Below are 12,497 nucleotides of genomic sequence, written 5' to 3' on the forward strand. Positions count from 1 at the left end.
GCGGGCTCCCATGTCCTTGGCTAATTGCAAACCGGCCAACAATGCTTCGTACTCTGCCAGGTTATTCGAAGCTTTGAACTTGAAAATCAGGGAGTGTTCCATCAGGAATCCATTTGGTCCTTCTAGAACGACACCGGCTCCACTGACCGTTCGACCTGATGCCCCATCAACGTATAATACCCACTCCTCCAGGCCAGTCAACGGTATTTCGGCCGTGAAGTCAGCCAAGTGCTGCCCCTTGACAGAACCCCTTGGTTCGTATCGGATACCGAATTCAGATAATTCCACTGCCCAACCGACCATCCTTCCGGCCAAGTCGGGTTTTCTGAGGATCTCTGACACCGGATGGTCAGTGCGCACAACAATTTGATGGCTCTGGAAGTACGGGCGCAATCTTCGAGAGGCATGAAGGAGGTCTAGGGCCACCTTCTCCACTTGCTGGTATTTGGTCTCGACGTCGGTCAACGTCCGGCTAACAAAGTAAATAAGTTTGGGAGTGGGCTTTTCTAGCAACAGAACTGCACTGACCGAGGTCTCGGAGATTCCTAGGTAGACCTGAAGGTCCTCACCTGGAGAGGGTCGGTTCATGATGGGAGGCTGGGTGAGGATATCTTTAATTGCACGGAACGCCGCTTCGCAGTCGTCGTCCCAAGCATTAGCCGATGCTTTCCTCATTTTCTTCAGGATCGGATTCGCCCGTTCGGCCAACTTTGGTATAAAGCGTGAGAACGCGGTTAAGCGACCGATGAGTCTTTGAACATCCTTCACCGTTCGGGGGGTCTGCATCTCTAGTACCGCTCCGCACTTGTCAGGGTTAGCCTCGATCCCCCGAGAGGTTAACATGAATCCTAGGAATTTGTTGGTGGCTACTCCGAACGTACACTTGGCTGGGTTGAGCCTCATCCCGTACCAACGCACCTGCCTGAAGACTTCCTCCAAGTCACGCAAATGTTGGATCCCTTGTGCTGATCTGACGACCATATCGTCAACGTAGACGTCCAGGCAACGACCTATCTGGTCGGCAAAAATTTTATTCATCAAACGCTGGTAGGTGGCCCCGGCGTTTTTTAGTCCGAAAGGCATGACTTTGTAGCAGAAGTTAGCCTGGTCGGCCATGAAGGCCGTCTTTTCTCTGTCGGGACCGTGCATGGGTATTTGATTATACCCTGAGTACGCGTCCAGGAAACTCAGGATTTGATGCTCGGACGCCCCGTCCACGAGAACATCGATGCAGGGCAGTGGGTACGAATCCTTCGGGCAAGCTTTATTCAAGTCAGTGTAGTCCGTGCACATCTGCCACTGACCGTTTGATTTTTTCACCATGACTACGTTAGCTAGCCAAGTGGTGTACGTGACCTCCCGAATGAACCCGACCACTTGCAACTTCTTCACCTCCTCCTGGACCGCCTTCCTCTTCTCTTCGCCCATCTTTCTCTTCTTCTGGGCTATAGGCCTAGCCTCTTTAAATAAGGACAAACGGTGTGACATGATAGAGGGATGTATCCCTGGCATGTCAGCGGCTGTCCAAGCAAATAAGTCCCGATTACGCCAAAGGGTAGCCCGCAGTTGCTTTTCTATCTCCTCCTCTAGCCCTTGAGCTATGTTAGTGATCTGGGTAGGATCTTTTCCCACTATTACTGGCTGGGTTTCTCCTTGCGGCTCGAGGCGGTCCTCTGTATTAGTTCGGGGATCTAAATCAACCATCGCGACGTTTGCTCCGTTCGTTCTCCTCCTGACCTCTCTGGGGTACATCTTGAGGCCTGCTGCATAACACTCTCGTGCCACCTTCTGGTCTGCCAGGATGGTGCATATTGTCCCCGAGCCGTGGGGTATTTCATTGTCAGATGGGGGGTGGAGACGATGGCTCCGAAAGAGTTTAAGCACGGACGTCCTATCAGGACGTTGTAGCACGTATTGGCGTCCACCAGCAAGTATCGCACCTTCTTCTCTTCTCCTTCCCGCCCGGTGCCGATACGCGTCCACAGATCCAGATAGCCCCTGGTGTCGACCCATTCCCCGGCGAAACCCACCAGTTGTTCATCATATGGGACTATAAGGTCCTCGGAAATGTCCATGTGCCGAAATGTCTTCCAGTAGAGTACGTTGACCGAGCTCCCCTGATCGACCAACACCTTACTCACTCCGTACCGCGCGATCTCAACTGTGATGACCATCGGGTCGTCCTGTTCAGGGTTCGGTGCGTGAAAGTCCGCGTCGAAAAATGTGATGGGGGGCATCATCTGCTTAGGAACATCGACGGCGTGTATGGACCGCAGATGGCGGATGCTCCTTTTTCGTGCAGACGAGGACGTTCCCCCGCCTGCAAATCCCCTAAAGATCGTGTTAATCATCCCACGTAGCGGCCCAGTATTGCCGCCCGCCCGGCTTCTACTGCGGCTCCTACTCATTTCCCTTCTTCTCTCAGAACTTCTTCCCCTTCACGAGCTCGGGGGGCATTGAGAGGAGTGTACTGAGGGAAGCGAGGGACTCGGGGCCCGTCTCGCCCCTTCATACCACCTGGTCGTTGGGGTTGACCCTGTTGTTTTCCCTCGTTCTTATCCTTCGCGTCCTGCATTTCCCTCCGATAATTTTGTTTCATTTCCTCCACCCTTGCCTTGTCCGCCGCCCGCTGGCGTAGTTCTTCCAAGGTTTTGGGTGGTGTTCGGCAGACGCTCTCCTTCAAAGGTCCCGGCCTGAGAGCCGACATCCCATACTGCAAGGCCATCTCCACGCTCAAACCTCTGACCCGTCTCACCGTCTTTGTGAATCGGTCCATGAAGGTTCTGAGCGGCTCCTCCTTTGCTTCAGATTCATCAAGTCGACCAGAGTGACGTCTTGTGGTCGGCACGCGGCGAACTGTTCATTGAACACGCCACTCAACCCTTTGAAGTTCTCCACTAAGCCGTTGGGAAGGGAGTTGAACCACTCCAATGCCTCGCCCTCGAGGGACAATGAGAACGCCCGACACCAGATGGCGTCGCTCCCCGTACGGAACGCCATGGCGTTGGCGAATGACTTGATGTGTGCCTCGGGGTCACCGGTGCCGTCATACATTTTGAATTGTGGTGGGATGAATTGATCTGAGATGCGGACGTCCATCACAGCCTGGACAAACGGCACCGGAATCGATGGCATCTCTGGTTTTACCAATACTAAGCTTTCCTCTCCCTTCTCCTTCTCCTCTTCGGTATTCTTCTGTTCCCCCTTTCCCTGGTCGTCTTGACCTTGTGCGCTACTGTGGGCCTCCTTGCTGTCCTCTCCGGTTTGTTTCTCCTTTTCCCCACGGAGTTGAGCCAAACACTCGGCTCGTACGGCTGCCATCTCCTCTTCATGTTTCTTTTATATTTCCTCATGTTTTCTCTGCATTTCTTCCATCCTCATCTCCAAAGCTCGAACAACTCCGCTTGCCTCGTCAGTGCTCGTTTTTCTTGTGGTCACCATTGGGTATAAGCCTCCGGCCCCACGGTGGGCGCCATATGTTTCTGCTTTGGGGGTTTGGGTCGATCCGGGTCTTCTCCACCAGCCGTCTGCCTAAGTCCGAGTATCTGCCTGTTGTGCCCTGTTATCCTGTGAAGTCCGGTCGGGTACCTGCTAAAGGCACTCCGACGCTCAAGTCAGTGTTCAGTTTTATATTTTTAAAGTTAGTGATAGAGAGAGTGAAATAAATGTGCATTAAATGTGTCTGCCTACCTCTTACCTTTGACTCTTATTTATAGTTTTTTCCATGGGCCAGTGATTAGTGGGAACTTAATCAAGGCCCAATTGCAAGCATGTTGAGGCTAATCTACTTTTACCTTAATCTCATGTTGCTTATGAAACTGTCGGTCTGTGATTGCCACCGACCGGACCTCGGACGGCCGGCCGTGTGGTATTAACAAGAAAAGATTTGACGGCCATCCTTGCGGTGTTAACAAGAAAAGCTTTGACGCTGGTCATGTCGGTGGTTGTGGTGAGCCCGGAGGGTACCAGACTATCTTTGCTATGATGAACTCCATGTGAATTCTTCAAAGTCTCATCGCTGGCCGGTTTGTGCCCGGCCATGAGTGTTGAGAGTCATGCGGACGCCATGGCAGAGTGAGGTTCGTCATTAAGGTCATACACATTTCGTGATGACAGGGTGAGGTTCATTTCAGACGGTTTGCGCCCGAATGGCCGTCAGTCATGCAGACATTCTTATGGGTTGATTTGTGCCCGGTCATGGCTACCGGTCATGCGTTGGCGGGGCTAAATGAGAATTCTTCAAGGTTTTTCTTCCAAAGGTAAGCGTGGTCGGTCGTCCTGTAGGTCCGCCCGGTTACACGGGGTACAGATGCCATGCCAAATTGTCTAACAAAATAGTTAAGAATTTACATAATTTAAAAAGTTGCATTAAGCTTTCAAGTAAGTTTCCAATAAATGATAGTGAAGTATTTTCTATATAATAAACAAACATGCAGTAAGTAAAAGAGAAAAAAAAAAGGTAAAAGGATACATAGAAAAGTGGTTGAGAAAGCAAAGCAATTAATTAGCATTAATAGGTGAGATAATAAGCTTGATCAGTGATTAATGAATTGGAATGCAGAAAGGCTCGAACCATCTGTCTCCTTCACTTAACTGCCCAAACCTTTTGTCACTTTCAAATATGTATGAGATGTTCTTCATATGTGTTAATAATATACTAACGGGATTTTGTCACATGAATGAATATTATTTCTCTTTAAAGATAATATCTAAAAGATAAGTCTTCATATTTTTCTAACATATGTATATTTTTTCATGAACCAGCCTTACCGAAAACTTAAGCAGATGATAGATAATTACTGATTTTATATATAACAATCTTTTAACCTTCCATTATGAATGTTCTTTTATCTGAATAATAAAGGTGACCACTCTCACCAACGAGTTCATTTTGAAACAACCACACGATTAAAAAGAGAACAGTTTAATGACAAAATCATTGTATATGAAGAGATGGAACGAAAGCCTGAAACAATATTGAAAAGAAACATTGGATGATTCACATACTCAATAGCCTTTCGGGGTTGGTCAAGTTTTCGCTTCGAAAGCTGTTGCATTTCTGGAAGCTTTTTCTGAGCATGGAATTTGGCAAAACTTCTTTTAAGCATGTCCTCTACCTACAACCCAAAATCACCCAATTAGACAATAATAAGAAGGTTAAAACCACTTTGGCATCCCTGTTTTCGTAACTTCTTCCCATTTGGTCCCGTTCTTATGAAACTTCCTAATTTGGTCCTTAAACGTGTTAATTTGGTTGAAATTAACCCCTCCCATTAAAATTGAGTAACGGGGTTAAATCTGGGCAAAGTTGGATGAAGGACGTGTCAAAACTTAAAACTCAGAGGAAACGTGGCGAAAAACTGAGTGCTACGTGGCTATTAATCCATTCATTAAAAACGTTAATTAGATTTGTAAATGGTAAAGCATTTGAAGAATGAAATTGTGAGTTTAAGTTCTGAAGTAGGAGACCCAACTCGACATTTTTAGGGTTCATTGGTGTTGAAGAGGGAAGTTCTATAGTAGAAGACGTATCCATGTCCTTGGGTCATTCCTATTCCTCTTCAACTTGCAATGCATGCAGAAGAAAGCATTTCCGTTCTGCTTCGAGCTCTCAAGGAGATGGAGGTTGGAACAAGAAAGATGCATCGCTGATCTGCCATTGTGGAGAGAAGAGTGTGTTGAGGACTGCAAAAACGACGAAGAATCGAGGGAAATTGTTCTGGAGTTGCCCTGGGTATAAGATGAGGAGTGAAAATGGAGGATGCAACTTCTTCAAGTGGTTTACTGATTGGGGAGTTGAAGAAAGTGTTAGATGTGAGGTGTTGGAAGCAACTGATGAGAGATTGGTGAAGACTTTTGAAAACCAAGGTGTTAAGCAAAGCTTTGATGTGCAGAAAGCTGTTATGGGTCTTCAAAGTTGGATGAAATATTTGGTTGTGGTTGTTAGTGTTGTCTTTATAATGAACATGATTATAATTGCAATGCTCATGGGAAGGGTTTCATAATGTATGTAGATGTAGGTTTTGGTTAGTACAATGTTTTGGTATTAGTTGCAGGATTTGGTCATGTTATTGTACTTAGTTGGTCTGAAGATGTACTGCTTAAGATGTAGGATTTGGTCATGTAGTTGTTTGTTAATGTTTTGTGCACTGAAGGTGTGCTGCTTCAGATGTTTAATGTAGTGCTTGATATGTTTAATGAAAATGATATTTTGGGAAGCATGAGTTCAGAGTATTGGCACCTGATAAAACATCATTTATGAAAGTTGTTTACTGGCAATTTCTTTTAAGAAGTAACATGAACTCATATATATCAATCTGAATACAGAAGTAAAATAGGCAAGGGAATTTAACAACTAAAACATCAAAGTTACATAAGGTACCACTAAAAGGTAATCTTTCATTGATTTTGATATAAATAACAAAAGGTAATCTTTCATTGTTCATACAGCCAACACTGTAAACATCAAAGTTACGTATGGTACCACTAAAACATTAGAGTTTTTTAAATATAAAAATTTGGTAAACATCAAAATCTGGCCTATTACATATTCTACCATCAAAATCTGGCCTATTACAAAATATGTTATACATCAAGTTGTTTGTGTATCTGCTTCATCTGGTTGACCTTGAGGCAATGTGTTGGGTTCTCCTTCTTGCTGCCCTTGGCTTTGTTTTCGGAAATTTCTTTTGTTGTGTCCCACTTCCCTACAGATGGTGCATCTCTTGAGTAATCCCCCTTTAGACATTTTGGTAGAACTTTTCTTCAACTCCCATTGCTCTAATCTCCTTTTCTTTTTAGGACGACCAGGCATCTGTCTTTTTGGTGGAGGAAAGACATCTGGACATTGAGTGACCTCCCATAGATGTTTTCCATTAATAGGGTATATAATGGAGGTATACATCTCTTCATAGGTTGACTTTTTAAACCATACAGGTAGATAGTCCTCCGTAGTTAGGTTCAGAAACTTCATTGTTGTCAATGCATGCACACATGGAATTCCACTGATGCTCCACTTCCTGCAGGAACATGTATATTGATCTATATCCACCACAAAGTTGTCCCCACTTTGGGACACATGTCTGATCTCAAAAAGTTTGTGTGCAGACCAGCTGTCAACATAAACAACCATTAATTATATGATATCTTGGTAAACATAAACAAGTATATACCAATGTAATAGTTTTGGATACCTGGGAACCTAGTTCTTTGTTTGTAGTGCCTCCTTCTGTAATCTACTCAGAATTTTAGGACAATTTGCTGATTTAAAAGAGGTCACCCTTGACCTATTAGCTGCCAATCTCTTCATCATGTACAATCTAATGTCCTCCAACAGTGTAATAATTGGTTTTGACCTTGTATTCACCAGAACGCTATTAAAAGCTTATGACATGTTATATACAAGGTATCACTTTGAGTTGTGTTTGTGAACCTTGATCTTGACCAAAACCTTCAAGGAAAACAATATTTAACTTAGATAATATGAAAACAAGTGTTGTGTTAGATAATTTGATAAGTAGTATTCAGTAAGAATGACAAACCTTGGAGGAATGGACATCAGATGTTTAAAAGCATCTTCATTAACCTCTTTCATATGTCTCATCTCAGTCTCCCACTGTTTTGGATGGGTTGATGTAGCTGCCCTCCACATGAGCCTTTTCAAGTTTTTTCCAGGGAATTTTTTCCTGAAGTTGGCATATAAATGCCTTACACAAAATCTTTGTGCAACTCCAGGAATAACATCTTCTACAACATATCTTAAACCCTATCATTCATATCATTCATTAGATGAAGAAGTTATTTGTGTAAGAGAAAAGACAAGAACTAAAAAGGAAACAACCTTTTGTTGATCTGACATGATAGTTAGTCCAGAGCACACATCTGGACCACCTAAGTCTGCAATCAATAGCTCTAGAAACCATGTCCACGTGTCCTTGTTTTCAACTTCAACAATTGCATACGCCAATGGCAACATTTGGTCATTTGTATCTCGTGCCACAACAGTTAATAGCTCACCATGATGTTTGCCTTTCAAGAAGGCTCCATCAAGACCAATGATTGGCCTGCATGAAAGAAAGCTATTTTTGCATGCTTGAAGGCATGCGTAAAACCTCTGGAACATTACTTTCCCATCATTCCCATCATAAGGCTCAACTTTTACTTTGATTGTAGACCCAGGGTTTCTTGCTAATAACTCATTTGCATAATCAAATATTCTTCTATATTGCTCAGTGAACGAACCAGCCACTTCGTCTGATGCATATGTTTTGGCCCTATAAGCCATATTTTTAGATATGGCAATATTCCATTTCCTAGAAATTTTGTCTCTAATGTCAACTCCCTTGACATTAGGATTCTCTCTCACTGTTTTTTCCAGTTTTCTACTCAGTCATTTGGCATTGAAAAGTCGAACCTTGTGTTCCCTACTACATGTATGACTGTCAACCACAGTCCTCAGTTGCCATGAATTAACTGCACCCATGAAACCAAAATATGCCACCCATGGGCATTGTCCTTTTGAACCCAAGCATCTAACACTTATTCGTTTTTTATCATTCTTGAAAAGTTTCAAATTTTTCCCATTCTCCGTTGCATAACTCTTGATGGCATCAAGTATGTCTTCTTTATTCATAAAGTAAGTTCCCACTTCCCAGTTAAAATCAACCATATTTTTTGGTTGAGTAAATGTGGCAAAATTCCCATACCCTTCGTGTTCACTGTCTTCATCACTATTGTGAGGAGAAATTAATTCCTCAGATTGCCAATCATCATTGAACCAACTGGAATCATCAATATCGTCTTCATCCATATCAGAATCAGAACCAGGTAGAAAAGGTTCAACCTCAACCTCCAAATCACTACACCTTTCACTTACATCATACTGGCCTAATACATCTATGTCTACTAATCCATCCTCATTATCCATCTCACCATCACTTTCTTCTGTTGAACTCCAATCACCAACTTCTACATCATCCATCTCACCATCCTTTTCAGCCTCAACTTCAACTTCACCTACTTCTGCCCTATCAACCTCAAAAGTATTAGCCTCAACTTCAACTTCACCTGCTTCTGCCCTATCAACCTCAGAATTATTAGCCTGAACTTCAATATCATCTAGTTCTGCCATATAAACTTCAATACCATCTGCTTCTGCCCTATTAACATCAATACTAGGAGTCTGAAGTTCAACTTCAGCTACCTCTGTCCTCTGAACATCATTTTCATTTTCCTCACCCTCTATCCTCTCTTGCAGCAAAACATCTATACCCTCACCAACAACTACAGCATCCTGACCAACAACTTCCTCACCCTGGCCGACAACAACTTTTATCCTCTCACCATTAGCACCTACCCCCTCATCCAACTTTTCACCCTCACCACCCTCTTCTATACCCTCAGCAAAAGGTGCAACTTCCTCACCTCCTACATCAACGTTATAATCAATCATGTGAATGACTTCAGGCTCAGACACATTGTGCACTACATACAAATGAACTCGTCCATTTAAGTGAGCTAAGGTGACCATTTGCATGGCACCAACTTCATCAGTCAATGCTTGTAGCCTATCATCTAAGATAGGACCACAACCAACAAAATACCATAACTCTTTAAAACCATCGTACCCTAGACTTTTGACTACACGCACTACCACAAAATAACTCCATACGTTAGGATCAAAACAAAGTGTCTCAATTTCCCCTTCATACTTTAAGCATCCTTCATTCACGAACTTTCCCCCATGGTGAATAACTACTTGTATGTGGTCCATCACTCACAAGACCAAAAACAAAATTCTACACCTACCAAAACAAAATAAAAGGACAAAACACACCGCTTATTAAAGTGATACTGACAAAAGAAACTTAAGTATAACTATGGGGGACATGGGGGACCACAACCGCAAAAAGAATACACGACATTTTCAGACAACCCACACCCACATTAAAAAAAGCATCCCCAGATAACAACGTAAACAATCACAATCCAATATAAAATTCATTGCTAAATAAGGTATTGTTTCATCAGATTCAAGACAAACCTTCCAGCAAATTCGAGACAAACCAGTTGACGGACACGTAGAACCAAGTCACGATTGAAGTCGAAATAGGGAATGGCCAAGCTCCAAAGACCGAATCAAGTCTGGATCGTCTCCACTGACGATTGCCAATGAACTTTCGATGATTCCTCTCAGATTCCTCTCACAGTTTTAATCCCAATTGCTTTTTGATTTACCAGAACCCTAATTCCCCTTTTTTATTTTACTCAACCGTAATTCCATTTTTTAATTAAGTAACCCTAATCCCCTTTTTAATTTGAATTTACCACTTAATCACGCCACGAATCACTCAGATTCCTGCCACGTTTTTAAGTTTTGACACATCCTCCATCCAAATCTGTCCAGATTTAACACCATTACTCAATTTTAACGGTAGGGGTTAATTTCAACCAAATTGACACGTTTAAGGACCAAATTGGGAAGTTTCATAAGACCGAGACTAAAATGGGAAGAAGTTACGAAAACAGGGACGCCAAAGTGGTTTTAATAGGTGTAGAAATATTTTATACCGATTGCAATTCTAATAGGTGTAGAAAATTCTTTTTTTATACTTACTAACTCTAGAACAAATATAGATTATTGATTATTTTACATTTCCCACCGCCATGCTTTCTCTTGTATGCAAAAATTCGCTTGTTCTCCATTCGGTCAAGGAGATTGGGTGAAGCTGCATTTGAAGTTGTTCTTCACATCTTCTATCTCACATTCACTCTCTCTAGAAGCATCAATCACATCTTCTCTCTTGCAAGCATTTCTTATTGTGTTTGAGAGCATCTTGACTATCAAAGTGGCTCGAGAGCATCTTCTCTCTCACAAGAGTTCACATCTTTAGTGGCTTCAGAGCTCATCCTTCACCGTCACAGAGCATCATCCTAACCTTCAGGTTAGGGTTTCTTCCGCATTTCCTTATTTTTTCATCTTTGATCGATTGAAACTTCATATTTCACCTTCGGTCTACGTCTTCCACCGATTATAATCACATTCTACTGACTATAATCCATTTCCACCATTTAAAACCCCTTTTCCACCGATCAATCAGTCTATTCTATGGTTCCTTGGTTCCTTTAGGGTTTTGCACTGATTAAAACCCATTTCTTTATAATCCCTTCCCATCACTTTCTAAATAAGGTTGATGTTGTTGATGATCCAGAGTTGCTTGAACTTGTGGAATTGGAGCTTCGGGGTACGAAGTATCAGCTTATTGTTTTATTTGAATGGGAAGAAAATTTAAGGTACTAATGATCGTTTATTTTCTACTATATGGATGTGCATCCATTGACAAACCAAACTTCTTTTGCAGAACTTCTTAATTTCTATAAATTTCTTGGCGATGAAATTCCAATTATTCGAGGTTCTTAATTTAAAAAGTCTTGTTTTTTCACACCAGTTATAGTATCAACAGGTATAAAAGTGAGATTTTTTTACATCTATTCTAGCACCAATAGGTATAAAAAAATAGTTTTTTCTCTACCACCTTACTCACTTATCCAATTTGTTTCTCTCTTATCTCTATCCTCTCTCACATCCACACACACAATCCGCGACACCACAATTTGTTTCTCTTGCTTTGTTCACTTATTTGTTTTCCACTTTAATAAAAAAATAATTGATAATGTTGATGTTGATTTTTGATTGGATGGCTGTGTTATATCTTTTCCCTTCTGATTGTTATTAAATTTGTAAAAACTAAAATCTATAATAATTTCAAAACTAAAACCCCCCACGAAAATATGTTAGCATCAACCCATAATAGTTGAAAGCATTTTAGTTTCTTAAGACCAATTTTTATAAAATCATAGAAATGAAAGGAGTAGAAGTTAAACTATGAGTGTGATGGTAACAAATTTATTAAGTTTAAATTCCAATTTGAAATTCATTGCGTTTTGTTTTTTTTTTTAATTCACTTCTAAGGCAAATGATAAATCAAAATGACAACATCATGTTTATAATTTTGATAAAATCATAGAAATGAAAGGAATATAAGTTAAATTATAAGTGTGATGGTAACAAATTTATTAAGTTTAAATTCCAATTTGAAATTCAGTGCGTTTTATTTTTCTTAATTTCCCTTTTGCTGTAAAATGATAAATCAGAATGACAACATCATGTTTATACTAACCAAACAAGTTAAAGATGTGGATTGTTTAAAATAAACATAAATGATGTGATTTACCTTGGAAAGTAATTTTCTAGTCCAACTGAGAGCTAATAGCTTCATTATGACTAGTTTACTAATTTTTTGTTGATTTTTAATTAGTTAGTATATCATTGTAGTTCGTCTTGGAAACTACTCAATATTCTACAATCTGCTCAAATCTAGAATATGTGTAAGTTGTTAGAATATTTTTATTCTTTTTACAATAATAAAATGAAAATATGCTTATCAATATGAAACATTCGAAAAAGAACGAGGAGTGGTCACTTTTTTGAATAAGTC

At 41.5% G+C, this 12,497-nt stretch overlaps 2 protein-coding genes across 2 annotated transcripts; one reads left to right on the forward strand and one right to left on the reverse strand.

The window, feature by feature from the left end:
* The first annotated feature begins 5,534 nt into the window (after window positions 1–5,534).
* LOC106754762 lies at window positions 5,535–6,005 on the forward strand. The gene has a single exon (XM_014636824.1). It carries the CDS (start codon window positions 5,535–5,537, stop codon window positions 6,003–6,005), a length of 471 nt encoding a protein of 156 aa, XP_014492310.1.
* Window positions 6,006–6,592: 587 nt separating this feature from the next.
* Window positions 6,593–8,284, reverse strand: LOC106754763. Its single transcript, XM_014636825.1, has 3 exons — window positions 7,841–8,284; window positions 7,542–7,765; window positions 6,593–7,112 (listed from the first exon to the last, which is right to left on the reverse strand). Exons 1-3 carry the CDS (start codon window positions 8,282–8,284, stop codon window positions 6,593–6,595), a joined length of 1,188 nt encoding a protein of 395 aa, XP_014492311.1.
* Window positions 8,285–12,497: the final 4,213 nt, after the last annotated feature.

Source organism: Vigna radiata, unplaced genomic scaffold (assembly GCF_000741045.1).
Source record: "Vigna radiata var. radiata cultivar VC1973A unplaced genomic scaffold, Vradiata_ver6 scaffold_472, whole genome shotgun sequence".
NCBI classification, from domain to species: Eukaryota; Viridiplantae; Streptophyta; class Magnoliopsida; order Fabales; family Fabaceae; genus Vigna; species Vigna radiata.

Bases quoted from the DNA above. Each gene is read 5' to 3' on its own strand.
- LOC106754762 (XM_014636824.1), top strand. From the start codon at position 5,535: ATGTCCTTGGGTCATTCCTATTCCTCTTCAACTTGCAATGCATGCAGA.
- LOC106754763 (XM_014636825.1), bottom strand. From the start codon at position 8,284: ATGGCTTATAGGGCCAAAACATATGCATCAGACGAAGTGGCTGGTTCG. The intron at 7,766-7,840 runs GTTGTTTCCTTT...TATGAATGATAG, and splicing joins TCATGTCAGATCAACAAAAG to GGTTTAAGATATGTTGTAGA. The intron at 7,113-7,541 runs GTTTGTCATTCT...TTATGTTGACAG, and splicing joins CTGATGTCCATTCCTCCAAG to CTGGTCTGCACACAAACTTT.